The sequence below is a fragment of the Aulonocara sp. 'chitande type north' Nkhata Bay genome, linkage group LG20 (genome assembly GCF_057382095.1).
Source record: "Aulonocara sp. 'chitande type north' Nkhata Bay isolate Kocher_YH1m ecotype deep benthic linkage group LG20, A_spYH_male_GT1.1, whole genome shotgun sequence".
Lineage (NCBI taxonomy): Eukaryota > Metazoa > Chordata > Actinopteri > Cichliformes > Cichlidae > Aulonocara > Aulonocara sp. 'chitande type north' Nkhata Bay.
Genome location: NC_141363.1, coordinates 34,225,899 through 34,240,716, shown reverse-complemented (window position 1 = coordinate 34,240,716; position 14,818 = coordinate 34,225,899). Strand labels below are relative to the sequence as shown.

The window sequence follows — 14,818 nt, the reverse complement described above, 5'->3', positions numbered from 1 at the left end:
TTCTGGAAGATATTCCCTTAAATTGTGTTTTGATGATCACTATTCAGTGACTCTTTGTGTCCCATATATGGAGGCATCGTCAGTGTGGAAGAGGCCACTCCCATTAATATAGAAATGTTTCATCATAGATTAAAGGTAATCTTAGCTATTGTATTGTTTTGCAGTGTGTTTGCATTCAAGTACACAAGTGGAACAGAACCTTCCTGCCATCAAAAAGCCCCCAGCAGGATGGATACCTCTGAATATCTTACAAGAAGGGTTAAGGGTTTGTTTCTCTACATGTCCTTTGTCATTGTTAGTGTTACCAGGACAACATGCCTAGATGGACTAAAAAGCTGCAAGAACAACCAAGATAGAATTGTGGTATCTTTTTAAAAACATATTTCCAAGGAAAAAAAAACATACAGTGAACTTCAAATATGAGTGGCATTCCCATTTAATTCTACATTTAATTAACACAGAAAAAGTGCCAACTCATAAGTCATGGGAATCACAATTCTTTATTCTCTTAAAAGAAACTAGCCTCACAGTGTCTAACTAATACACCATAACATTAAACAACCCTTTGTCTGCAAGATATGTGCTTATTTTGTAAAATAATGTTTGTCAGTAGGAGATAATCTGGAACTACATAGTTTTTGCTCATTTTCCTGGCTGGTCTCTGAGAGGACAGATATGTGGCCACAAGGGTGAGCACTGAAGTCAGAATGGGCTTTCTGTCCATTAAGCACAACCAATGACCCAATTTTTACCCAAAAGATTACCCAAAATGTCTGTGTCTTCAAAAACTTCTAGAAACGTCTTAGCCGAAGAATATTGCCTCGTCCACATGGTGGCTGAATAGCAAATCCACATAACCTGCCTCTAGAGTTGCACCTTCTGGTCATCATGTGTCCATTTTGTAGCCCTTTGAAACTCAGGAAGTACTGGTAAACAAACTGTCTGAAGATCCCTGATCAGGTCTTGCTCTCTTAAAAGTTCAGTACACAGGCAAATAAAGGGATCCAGCTCTCAAATGATAGAAGATAAAAAGTAAAGGACTTTCCACCATTTGTCACAGTAATAAACACTTACGTACAGTGCATACCCTGAATGCCTTACACAGATTTAATAGCTTCAGATAATTTGTAAGACCCATGATATGGAATACTGAAAATTCACTGGCAAGGATCTTTGTATATTTTATATGTAAGAAGGCCATGCTTTTAGAGATTACACGGTAACAATAAAAGATCTACTCTAATGCTTGTGATTTATCTGTGTAATATTAACTTCGCAGCTAATATTACTACCGTTTCATGAATGAGTGCAATAAAAAAAGACAGCAAGAATGATGACAGGACATGTAGCAAAGGGATGTTTAATGATTTCTTTGGACAATGAAATGCACATGTCCATTGTTGATGTAATACAAATAAGAGAATAAGAAATTTGACAACGCAGTGTTGTGTCAGCATTCCCAGTTCAATTTCGTGTCTTTTTGGACGTCAACTAAAAATTCAAAATGGAGCAGAACAAAATGTCTGGAGTGTCATGCAAAAAACTGACCAGTAGGGGGAGAGCCAGCTCTTGCAACAAAAAAGAAAAAGAAAAAGTGAGTCAACCTACACTGCCTACACTTTAGCATGAGTATGTGCTATGCCCTGTTCCACTCATATACCCTTGGCACTTGAGTTTCCATTTAAGAAACTGGAAACACGGAAACTATTCCAGTCCCATAGCCAAAGTGTCATGAGCTTATACAGAGATGAGGCATAGCATATCTGGAGTGAGCGGATGCAAACACAAACTTTTCTGAGAATGCACACACAGGCAACTGAATTCATGAGCAGATTAAATAATAATAACATTAAATAAAATCCTAATAAGATGAAACTAAAAGGTTGATGATCATTGCCACGTTGGCACAATATCAAATCCCTCGCAGCACCATTTATTATTGTAAATTACAGACGTCCACGCATGTTTAGATTGATCTCATTTTGGATGAATGTCACAAAAATGTGTCAAATGGCATAAAAAACAAACAAACAAAAACCCCCCAAAACAAACATTGTACCACAGTTCTTCATTTTCAAAAGGGGTGGGAGTTCTAGCTGCTAGAAAGGGTCGTAAAGGAATGGTGATTTCAGAGGAGTCAAACTGACCCCTTTCGTTACATCACCGAACCTTACTAAAAAGTCCTTTTCCTTATAGAAGAACACCATGTAGGCCTGGAGTCCTATGGAATATTTGGCAAAGGATCCAAGATTTTGGCCCAGAGGCTGTATAATAAATATTCCATCCATAGTGGTTTTCACTGTTGAGCTTAAGTGTTCAACCTGAGATTCTTGTTATTTTAAGGAAAGTTAGTTCATAGAAGAACAAAGAAAACCCCAAAACATTCATCCTTCATGCTAATAAAGTCCTACTGGAAATGTTGATTAAATAACTTAAGACTGGGTACCTACTGCATTGCTTGTTCTAATAGGATTTTATTATTGCTATGCTATTCCATTTTCTTTCCAGAAGCAAGGAAACCCCCACCCTCACACACAAGTCTGGTTGAATGGGAATGCCATATCAAGTGGTGAATGTCTTGGTCCCCCTACATCGCATGAGGATGTAGTGAAGGTCAGAATGATTAGGATAACAAAAGGTGGGCAAACTTGATCTGAGGTGAATGGAAAGTGCAGTGATCAAGTCAACATGAGCTGCAAACGCATACATTTCATACATTCCACTTTTTCCTCACTGGCTGGGCGATCCTTCCTCATATCCCTTACCAAAAACTAACCAAAGTAAGACTTTAAGAATGGGTATCCACAGACTGTGTAATGTGCACTGGTGAAAAGAAGAGGAAGATAAATGGGGAGTGAATGATTGCATCAAGTGCTAATATATCATGACAGTAAATGTACTCGATCTATAAAAAACTACCTTGGTACTGAACACTGACCTCTTTCTAACAAATAATCTGGTATACAACATTTACAAAATGAACATTGTAATAGTGTGATATTTATAATATATATGCTACTGCCTTCCTCTGGTTCTCTGCATTTTAAACCTCTGAGTACACTAACGCCATCTTATAATTCTTACACAGTAAAGCGTACACACCACACCCAACGAGTGGCAGCCAAATACAAAGAGAGAGAACAGGAAGACTCTGTGGACAGTGAGTACACCTGCATGTGTGTCCTGAGTGTGTGTGGATGGTCGCTCAGCTCGTAAACCTGGCAGCCGCAACTTGCCGGTAGACTCAGCAGTGAAGGGAGTTTTTAAGAGAGTAAACTTCTGGGATACCAAGATTCTTCAGCTCACAAGGTACAGGATGTCCTTATCGAAGATACTTGCACATTTAAGACAGTCTTGAAATACTTTAGGAGATAATAATAATTATTATAATATCAATAATAACAATAGTATTTAACATCTGTCAAGGTTACTTCTGTCCCATGGCAGCAGGTTGGTGATCTGCATTTTTCTTGATTATTTGTGATCCCCACATATCTCCTGTGCAGCTATGAGGGATTGGCCTCTGTGCTGTGCATCCAATATATATATATTTTGTGTGTGTCTCAGATTTGTGTTGTGTCAATGAATGTCTGAAGTGCGTTAGCAATTTTTTGATCGGTGCTGGTTTGCTCTCAGAGGCGGGTCTGGGCCTCGGGGACGTAGATTTCGATGCTGTCAGCACTTTCTGTGGCGGAGTTCTGTCGTACTGATGCCGCACGCTTTGCTGCCATCAACCTTTTTCTGGCTTCTTGCCGCTGCTTGTCTGCAGCAGAGTCCACGCTCTTGTCCTTCTCTGCTGACAGCCGCGGCTTACTCTGCTTCTTTGGCACAGATGATGGAAGCTGCTTGTTTTCATCCTGAGGAAATTATGTCAAGAGGGGAAAAGAGTGAGATATGGTGTGGCACTAGCAAAACACACTTCCAGTAGTGATGATTAAGTGTCATATGTAGTCCATTAAGCACTTAGGAAATAATTTAAAATCCTCCAGGCTTGCATTTACAACTGAAATTAACACTCATTATTGATCAAGCTGTCAATTAAATTAAAATGTCAGAAAATTCTGAAATATCTTCAACTTCATTTGGCTTAATGAGCCAACTATCCAAAAAAAACAATGGTGTCCAATTTCTAGCCATTTAAAACAGAAAAATTCACACTGCTAAGGAGCTGGCACCAGAGAACATTTAGCAGTTTTACTTGAAAAACTACCAAAGAAATATTATGCTGATTAACTTTTTGCTGAATGACTAATTATGACAACTCTACCCATGGCACCAATCTAAAAATCTCAAGTGAAACAAAAATGTAAGGTACCCAACATCACCTTCTTCTCAGGAAGCTGCCAGTTGTTGGCTTTAAGTTGGTAGAGCTCATCAAACTTCATACTGATGTCTTCTATCGAGAGCTGTAGCAGATCCCAGAACCCTGCAAGGTCCTGCGATGTTGGTCGTGGGTTGGCATTTATATTCTAGGGAAAGGAAAGTGAGACAGATGAATAGATTTGGACCAAACAGAGAAAATTAGTCACATCCTTACCCACACAAATACTTCCCGGGCAGCCTGCCTTTAAGCAAATAGATGAAAATAAAATACATTTGACGCCAATCAACAATTAGAATATTGCAGTAGGACAAGTGAACAATCGTGTAAGATCGGTGTGAAGTTTGCATTTCTGCTTGAAACTTTCCTAATTAACATAAAATAATGAGATCTCACTTTACGTAGGTCAAATAATGGAAAACAAATGATCTTTTACAATTGGGCAACAAAAGAAGGACAGCAAACACACACACACTCAACAGGACATAATGAAGCCACTCACCAAGTTCTCATTACAGAGCCCTCTGAACTGCTCAAACTTCTGTGATATGAGGAGCTGAGCACTCCCTACTGCACTGCGGATCGTCCCCAAAACTACAAAGACACAAATATGACAAACCCTTAACAAGCAAACAAACATTTCCAGTTAGAATAAAAAGACACATTAGAAACAAACTTTGAGTTTTAGAGTTAATACACGAGTCTTTTTGCATGTCTGAGTTCAAGTACATAAAGGGTCAAGACGTGAAGATGTGTGATGCAATGTGTTTACTAACAATTACCATTTAACCTTGCTTGACAGTAAATAATTTTCTTACAAGTATTTTATAAACTCTTTTATAGCGTTGACAACAAAAGATTCTTTCAGTCATGTATTTGCATGTAAATGGAAATTCATAATTCAGGTCCACAGAGAGTAGGAGGAATGATTATCTGAAGGAGCCTACACTGCTCATCTGCTTCTTGCTCATTCATATTTAAGGCATTGCAGAGATTGATCTACTTAAGAGCCTGAGTGGTATTTTGGGACATGAATAAGTGAAATGAGTCTGCAGTGGCTCTGTTATAGCTAAACTAATGCTTACCCTGCCCCCGTCCTCTCTAATAAGCTGTAGTACTGTGAATCAATGGCAGTAATGACTGTCATGCTTTGTCTCTGTGTCCTTAATCAACAGGGATGAGACCTGACCTAGTGTCCTGTCGGTGAACTTCACTAACAAGCACAGCAACTCAATTCTTCTTGGCAATTAACTGATAGCAGATTTCTTTCAATTTTTATACAACTGTGGCTCTTTTAAAAAAAAATAAACATCTTTCTTTGTAGCACATTAACATCTAACGTTGAAAGATACTCTTGAAATCAACCTAATATGCTTAGTTTTTTAATAATTTCATTTCAATTTTTCATTACTAGTTGAGGATTCAAGCCAAATGTTCAAAATGTAAAAAAACAAGTACCAAGTAAATACTGTGCGTAAACACAGCACTTTCTTACATGTGTAAACTGACATTAATCTCACATGCTGTGGGATTTATCTGGCCCTTGATCTGTTTTGCACTTGAATGACAACAGAGATAGTGCTGATCTGCATGGGTGAGTGAGAGGGAGTAAGAGCGACAGAAGCGATAACACCAGTCTGGAAAAGGCCCAACCCTGATTTGCATGTTGCGTGGGAAAATTAAGACAGATTGCAAAGGGATTTGTGATCTGGCCAACAGACAGGCATACAGCATATGTGGCAAAGGGCAAATGAGATTATTATATCTTATCTGAAAACAGGACACATGACAAAAGTAAAATGGGGCCTATGTAAATGTGCTGATAGCCACCTTATCCATTTCTGTCACCTACCCTCCTCTGAGAGCTTGTTGTCTTTGGTCTCCTGCTCCATCTGCTGACACCATCCCTCCATGCGGCCTGTTTCAGCCTGCAGTAGCTTCAGAAACCAGTTGCCGTCTCTGAGACATGCTGGCGTGGTAGGCTGAACAGCATCTCCCTGGCTGCTGCAGTTTCCAGACTCGAGGCTGGGATCTGGAGGCGGCAACGAGGAGGGGTCTAAAGCTGGGTCGAGAGTCTCTGGGGGTGAGATGGATATCCTGGATGGTGCTGAGTTGTGTTTAAGTGGCTGCTGCTCCATGGCTTTGTCCCGTCCGTTCGGCGCAGTATTCACCGTCTGACTGTTGGCGCAGTTGGTTGTGTTGTTTTCTATGGGTGCGGCATCCTTAGGCTCCTGAGGCTCAGTCTCTGTATTTTGTCTGGAGGCCATGCTGCTGTCCCGGCTGAGACTGCAGACACATGCATAAATATCAGCTTCTGACAAACTTCAACAAAAAAGACAATTAAGTGATGGGGCAAACATGTTCCACAGTAACAGATCTAGGTCAGTGCATTTGACTGACAAGACTGTGGCAGCTGATTGTGCATTATCATTTACTGCAAAGACTCGGAAAGATAGCATTGAGGATGTGACAGTACAGATATTAGCAACAAATCAGGTATACAACATGAAAGCTTATCAGACAACTGGCTTCACAGATAATGAGCAGGAGAAAAAGAGTGGACTGTCAAACAAATGTGATTACGGGAAATTACAGTGTTCTGCAAAAGTTTAAATGGCCTCTTTCTCACTATGTTCAGCTCACTACAGTCAAAACAAGAGTAAAAATCCATCAATCAGAGCGCTATGCTGCTGCCAGGCTGACTGCTGAATGACCTTAGCCACTCACTGCTGTATAGGCTGCAGATGCACGAGCAACAGAGATGAAATAATGAGATAGTAAGTGCATGCAGTTAGGAAGGGAAAAGTACAAGAGCTACAGCACATTAAAACCAGGCCTGACAGTAGAGTTAAAAAAACCAAACACCACCACCAGAATACCATTGTTTTAAAGCCAATAATATAACTATAGCACATCTATAGTGCCTATTTAACATTATCCAACCCTCCCCATCTTGTACTGCAAAAATAGGTGTGACCCATCTGGGCATATAAAATGGACCTCTGCAGGAAGCTGATCAATGAAACTCAAATCAAACCACTAATGACAAAAATTAGAAGATGTAAAAATTAACATCTTCTGTCACAAAAATCTATTTTCTTTCTTTATTGTGTTTTACAATTATAATTATACTTCTACATCAGATCTACCTAGTAACTTCAGGTTCCAGTGTAGGAATGAAAGCAATTTCCAGTTACCTCATAAATTAGGACATAAATTTACCACAGAACTCTACATCAGGCTTAAGCCTGGAAACATGAGTGTATACTTACGGCCTGCCGTTTTCAACTTGAACTCCGATTGACTGAAACTTAAGAGGTTTAGCCAGCAGCAGGGGTTCTTCTCTTGGAACTGGCAGAAGACAATCAACCTGAAAAATGAACAACACAATATATCAGTGAAATGCAACTCGGTTTGTCTGTCTGTCTCTGCTTGATTATATCTCCAGCAACAACAACAACAAAAAAAAGAAACTTACTTGAATTCCAATAGAGGAAAGTTTCCTCTTGGGTGCAGTCGGGGGCTGCTCTAGAGTGGTACCACTGCTTAGGGTGTCATTTTGGGACTGAGTATATGTGGAAGTGGTACTTGTAGCAACAGTAGTGGTTGTGGTGGTGGTAGTTGGGAGGTCACGGGGGGCTGGAACAGGAGGTATGGAGCCTGCAGATGGTGCTGGGGTTGCAGCAGGGACAGGCGCTGGTGGAGGCTGGGTCCCCTTAGCCAGGCTACCCGTGCGTATGCTACAGAGGCTGTCAGAGGAGTTGCTCCGTCCTGACTGGCTGTTGACCTCACTGCCACGGTCCTGCTGGTCAAGGTATGTGTCTTGGGCTGACTCGGTGCTGCTCTGTAATGTCACTGAGATGAGGGGCTTGGAGGTGGTACGGGGAGGGACTGGAGGTGGAGCTTTCCTATTGCTGACTGCTGACAAAAAAAGAACAGAAAAAAAAAGAAAACAAAAAGAATGAAAACATAAGGCTTAGAAAGGGAATCCTGCACTTTGTCACATAAGACTACTGAAACAAAGCACGACTAAGCCAGCCCTAAGCCAGCTGGTGTGTACCAAATGCCAAAACATAAAACTATTAACATGGCTATCTGAAAAACAAACGTGTACCTTGCCCTTATTGCTGTCTCTATTGGGCCGTACTAAAAGCTACCTCTATGCTTACAGTAATGTACTTCTGTTGGTGGCTGTGTTCCATTGACGTCAGCCTGTCTCTGGAGATCTTCCTTTATATGCCACACCTTCACAGGCCTTTTGCTCTGGGGACTGTCAGGCAGACAACTCTGCCTTCTCTAGTGATATTCAGCTCAACAGTTCTAGGTCTTATGGATCCAGGAACTGAGGGTAGCAGTCTATTTTTGAGCTTTTGTTTGTGTTTTCATCCCATCTGAAGTACAGATTAGTCATATAAATAAAGTTATCCTGTTGCATTTTGCATTTTTTCCCCAGTCATGCTTGACATGTTTCAGTAAATGTATGAATAGGAAAGGAAGCAGGAAAACATTCAAAACTTGACTGGCTATCTGTGTGTGTGATGTTTTTCTTTTGTTTCCACAGCATAACAAAAAGGAATCAAACAATTGTATTTTATTCCCCTCCTCCACTTGCTCTGTTCTTTCAACTACCATTGAGCCTCCCTCTTTCATTTGTTCTCAATACATTCAGCTTTGTTAGACCAATCAGCGACAACTGGCCTTGTAAACACTATATCGGCAGCAACATGCATAGATACGTAGAATTTGGTCCTTATCATCATTTCCTCCTATGGATTTTTGGCTACTAGTTCTTAATTTTTCAAATCAAACAGGATAGAATGGATCAGAGAGAAACTCCACCGACGACTAGTGTTTTCAATAATGACTAGGGATGGGTACCGGTGTCCGGTGCCATCATGGCACCGGTTCTGACATAAACGGTAGTAACCAGACCGAAAAGCAGCGCACATTTCGGTGCTTTATTTCGGTGCTTTTTTTTCCTGAGCTGTGATACACTTTAGATTCTAGCCAATCATTTTACGTTTCCGAGGATAGTAGGCGGGCCCAGGTACGTACGTTCTGTTAGAGCAGAGCTACAGATTAAAAATGTCCAAGGCGAAGCGGTCAAAAGTCGGGCTGTACTTCATAGCAAAATATGCAAACTCAGCAGCCTGCAACAAGTGCTTTAAGCTGATACTGTGATACTGTCAAAGGAGGTAACACCTCAAATCCGATGAAACACCTGGCGACGCATAGCGTTTTTTTTAAAAGCCCAGAAATGCGCCGTATTTGATAGCTTGCTGCGAGACCTCACACCGAGCGCATCTACTGCGGGTGGGTTGCCTGTTATGCAACATCCCCCAAAAACACGAAGAGGAGAGTCCTGGCCCCTAGCCCTGCCAGTGTAGCAGAAATGATGACGGATGATGGTGGCAGCAGCCGTTCTTCTCTGCGTGAGTAGCTAATTTACGTTGAGTAGGCTAACCACGTTATTACATTAATGCATGCAAGGTGAACTAGCAAACATCATCATAGCTACATGCGACTGTCTTCTTGTTTGATGGCAGATACTCCCTTCACCCTGGCTAAAAAGGCTAAAATGACCAAAGAAAAAGTGGAAAACAGTTAAACATGAGAGGTTTAGGACAAAGTTTGTGTTTTTTCCATTGTTTAAGCACTGCTTCCAGCCAAGAGTGATACCATATATGCCCCATAGCTGCAGAAAAGGCTAACATTGTTATATTTTTACAAAAAACAGCTGAACATGAGAGGTTTTTGGACCAATTTTGTGTTCTCCATTCTTTAAGCACCGGTTTGAGCACCGTTTGAGCACCGGCACCGTTTCAAAAGTACCGATTTGGCACCGGTATCGGATAAAACCTAAACGATACCCATCCCTAATAATGACTTTTTCATTTTACAAACTCAAATCCAATACTCAACAATTACTATTTTATAATTAAGTATTTAGTAAGTAAAAACTAGAGACGGCACGATACCACTTTTTTATGTCCGATACCGATATCATAAATTTGGATATCTGCCGATACCGATATGAATCAGATAGTGTATTTTTTAATCAATAAAACTGTTTTTCAAGTTCAAACTCAAGTTTAAAAACAAAAACAAAAACACTAAAGCTATTCTGTTATACCCGTATGCAAAAAATACACTGCACCCAAAATATTTCATAGTTCAGCAATACTGATCAATCTAATAAACTTAAACCTACACATTCCTCCCTATTATGGTATTTTAAAGAGTACTTGGCAAAAATATTAAGCAACCTAACTAACAGGGTTAGGTTGATTACATCGATGCTTAATCGACGTAATCAACTTTAATTTAATGCACATGCAAAAAAAATAAAATAAAATGCACAGAAATCAATTATTTTTCCACAATAATTAAATAGATTCAACATCTTTCTTCAACAGAAAGACTGTGCAGACTGCACAGAAGGTACTTTCCTGAAGGAAAAAGTACTATAGCTTACTAGGGTATATTAGACTTAATAGTTACTATATACAGTAATGGACTTCTATACATCTTATATCAGATTAAAACTTTGGGTGTAAGATTCAGATAATTATTTGTTAAAAGCTAGACATTTTAAATGAGAATAAGAAAGAAAAGTATGTCTTTGTGCCCCCTTTTCCCTGTTAATGCCCTACCAGCCCCCCTGGCTAAACTTTGCTAGACCCGCCCCTGCACAGTTACCAGCTGTCAGCTATGTAGAAAAGGATCCTGGTGTAGAAAGTAATATTAAATACATTCTAACAACAGCTTATCAAGCTTAAACGTGCTGCTGTTGTTCAGCCGCTAGTTTCCTCTTTCTGGTGCAAAGTGGGCCAAAAACAAACAAGAGAACAGAAAAGCCGATCAGCCGATCATTGATCAGCTTCATGACTAAAGTAGCAACAGGAGAGGGTGGGAGAGAGAAGAGGCAGTTGCTCCTTATTCAGTATCAGTTGTTAAGCTTAACGCAGGAATGCTTTACAAACATTCAGAGATGAACTTACACACTTGCTTTACTTCTCTCTGGGATAATTTTCTCGGAGATGAAATGCCGGTTTGGTAGCGAGGCTCCAACTGCTCAACCAGACCACCGACAGGTCTCGCATGCCACAGCTGCTCTATCACGTGACACATACTGCTCCGACGTGCTAAGGTTATGAGCTGAGTTACGCCATGTTACAAGTTTTGTGAGGTGCTTTCGTGATATTTAATGGATCGGATTACATTTTTTATTTCTCTCCGATATCCGATCCACTAATTTAGGTCAGTATTGGACCGATACACTGTTTGCCTTTAGCAGAGCACTTCTTTACATAAAGCTTCATATTCTGGCACTCCGAAACCCATGAACTATGCGCTTACAAATTCTTTCAAGGGAAACTGAAATGAGGCCTGAAAGTGGATTACCACTGAACTAAGACAATCTGACTCAGGGTGAAGGAATAGGAACGGTACCTCTTTTTCTGTCATCAGTCTGAATGCAGGGTTTTGGTGCATGATATAGAATGTACTACAATATGAAAAAAAAGGGGAAAAAAAGCAAGGAACCAGGAAAAACCACAGGCTTTCTACAAGAAATAAGGGGAAGCATGCTATTTAAACAGTGCGATAATCAGCAACATATGCCTCAAAGAGTTGCAAAATACACAGTAGCAAATGCTTCTACCCACATACAGCATTTACTGACACACATGATGGATGAAATATTTCTTTAAAATTAGCTGACCAAGTAATTTAAAGCTCACCACTTTGAATCAATAATAAAAATGCAGTATTTATTCTACTGGGTAGTGGTTTCAATTTAAATAGCAACCTATCACCCTGTAATTCTGTAGGCACTGCACTCCCATCATCAGCCTGTGACTCACAGAACCAGTAAAGCCCTTATTAAATCCCACAAACATACACAAACATGTCTGTGGATTGGAATCCACCCTATGTGTCACTCATGCAGCCCTGGCGAGCAGTGTCAAACTTAGAAACCATGCCTTCGTAGGAGCAAAACAGAACATTTATTATTTCCAAAGAAAGGCACTTCTTGTAGTACTCATAGCTTAGATGCATGAAATTCCCAAAGTTAATTGTGTCGTACTACATACAGAGTCACAGCATATGCCTCAGTTGCATTTGCTGGGTGACTGCACTGGGTCTTAACTGCACACTGCAATAAAATTGATCATAAGCCAAATATCTGTCAACACTTAACCACACATGTGCACTTTTCATTCAATTCAACAATAGCCCAATTTATAAGTAACAACAACAAATAAGTTAATAGGCCTTTACAAACATTCACTCACAGTGAAGGGGGCTGACTGCAGATTGTTTACACCTCTTGCAAGTGGCATAACCTATTTTGCTATCCTTTGTCAGTATGTAGGGCTGCCACAAACGATTATTTTGATAGTCGACTAGTCACCGATTATTTTTGCGATTAGTCGACTAATCAGATCATCATCCACTGGACGTAAAACTACAGCTTATATAACTATCCTTAGCTTACAGCTTTAAGCTTTTAAGGTGCTAACTAAAAATAAAGACAAGATGATAGTTTATTCAATTTTAATGAAATTTGCAGATTGTTTCGGTAAAGTTTAATAAACTCCTTGCTATCTAAAATATAACAGGACACCGGGGTATATTCTCCAGCATCTCACACTTCTGATAATCAGCTGTCTGCTTGACGTTTATTCAGCTGTGTAAAAACTATAACTTTAATCTCAGCCAAACCGATTTACTCAGGAACAAATAAAATACAAAAAAAAAAAAAAAAAAAAAAGCCAAACAACAACATTTTTAATTTATCTAAGTGACTCATATATATTTAACCTGAGTCGCGAAAGACGGCGGTGGGTTTGAAAACAATTTGTTCTCACGGCGCTAGTGACCTAGCCCCCGGCTAGCTATCGAGCTAGTGGGTAACAGACGTCTCCGAAAACGTCGGAGCGCTTTTGAAAATATGTGGTGGTGTCCTGATAAACTGAGCCGATATTTGAGGTTTACACAGCTACATTCTCGCCTGAAAATATGTTAAACGTTTATTTTGTGACCCAGAAAGAATAATAAGAGTAATATTAAAACTAACTAGCTACCGCCATTGTTGGAAACTAAGCTGGGCCGCGCTATGAATTCTGGGACACAGCTACTTCTTCTTCTTCGGGGTTTAACGGCAGCTGGAATCCTTGTACATGCAGTGCTGCCATCTTCTGTTTCAGTCCGTTATTACACTCTTAAATCCTGCTATTATTCCTGCGTCTTTTGCGATCTTACAAAGCTTCAAACGACACGTCGACTATTAAATCAGTCGTCGACGATTTTGATAGTCGACGTAATCGTGACTAGTCGACAAATCGTGGCAGCCCTATCAGTATGTGATATGACAGTTGCCCTCATGTGCCTTACAGGGGTAGTGCAGAGAAGCGATGGACGAGGTCTGTGATGCCTGAAACATTGGGTCAAGATCAGCTGATAGCCTGATGATGGTTTATCTTTGCTTCCAGAACTTCAGCCAGTGTATGACAAACCAAGAGCACCTCCAAGTCTAAAAAGCCCTGCTGTGCCTATTTGCTGTTTTACACATGTAAAAAACAAAACAAAAAGCTAAAGTAGAAGTATAAAGAATGCTATAGACTATTACTTTTTTTTTTTTTTCAAACTAGAAGTTGGACGTAAACTCATAATGGCCTCCCAAATATCTCAAACTTTGGAGCGTGTGCACCTATGAAAAAAACAAAAAGTAAGCACGAAGCTCTGTGTGGCCAAACTTAGTGCTGTGAGTGCGCCGACAGGGAACCAAAACAATAAAACCGCTGGATGGTTAGCTAAACAATGAGTTGAAACTCTTAAGTATCATAAAAACTAGGGGAGTTACACATTTTACTTACATTTCTCTGTAGATTCATCAACACAAGAAATATATTTCAAGTTGTTTCCAATATTTAATCAAATACACTGTTATTACTGTAATCATTGTTATAGTAAAACAAATTTTTCATTTAATAGTAGTTTCAATGTACCCACTTTGAACGGCTTAAAAGCTCAAACATTTCATCTACTCTCTTACTTTTTACATTTTCTATTCTTAGTATAGCTATTTGAGACATTAAAAGCCACTAAGCTAACAGAACTCAGAAAGCCCATTGCCAGTCTGAAAGGTTATATGGACAGCAGGAGTCTTCAAATCACTTATTTGAGGTGCTCTCTCTTACTCAGAAAACAATTTAGATAAATTCCAATGCTGTCAACACCACTATGATCATCAAACAATTCTTAAATTGCTTCCCTTATGAGAGCTATGCAGTCTCTGACCCATAATATGCTCTGGCTCCATCAGCAGGTCTGTCTGAGTGCTATCAGATGACCACTAATGCGACCTGAACACCAGCCTAAAACATCCATGTATATGACTGACTATTCTCATAGCTGTGTACTGATGCCATTAGAACTGTTTATTTATTTTTTTGATTTACTTTCTTATTTTAATTTAAGATATCTGGTGTG

General features: G+C 39.8%; 1 protein-coding gene across 3 annotated transcripts in view; it reads right to left on the bottom strand.

The window, feature by feature from the left end:
• Positions 1–481: 481 nt before the first annotated feature.
• dlgap4a (discs, large (Drosophila) homolog-associated protein 4a) overlaps positions 482–14,818 on the bottom strand; it is a 102,119-nt gene continuing 87,782 nt past the window's right edge. For 2 of the 3 annotated variants that reach the window (XM_086276268.1, XM_086276267.1), the window contains exons 7-12: positions 7,800–8,242; positions 7,594–7,691; positions 6,174–6,607; positions 4,824–4,915; positions 4,326–4,469; positions 482–3,857 (exon numbers count right to left, since the gene is read on the bottom strand). In XM_086276268.1, the coding sequence (XP_086132394.1) occupies positions 3,633–3,857; positions 4,326–4,469; positions 4,824–4,915; positions 6,174–6,607; positions 7,594–7,691; positions 7,800–8,242 (1,436 nt within the window). In that variant the 3' untranslated portion in view covers positions 482–3,632. The remainder of the gene's footprint in view (positions 3,858–4,325; positions 4,470–4,823; positions 4,916–6,173; positions 6,608–7,593; positions 7,692–7,799; positions 8,243–14,818) is intronic. The other variant, XM_086276270.1, reaches the window with a different exon arrangement.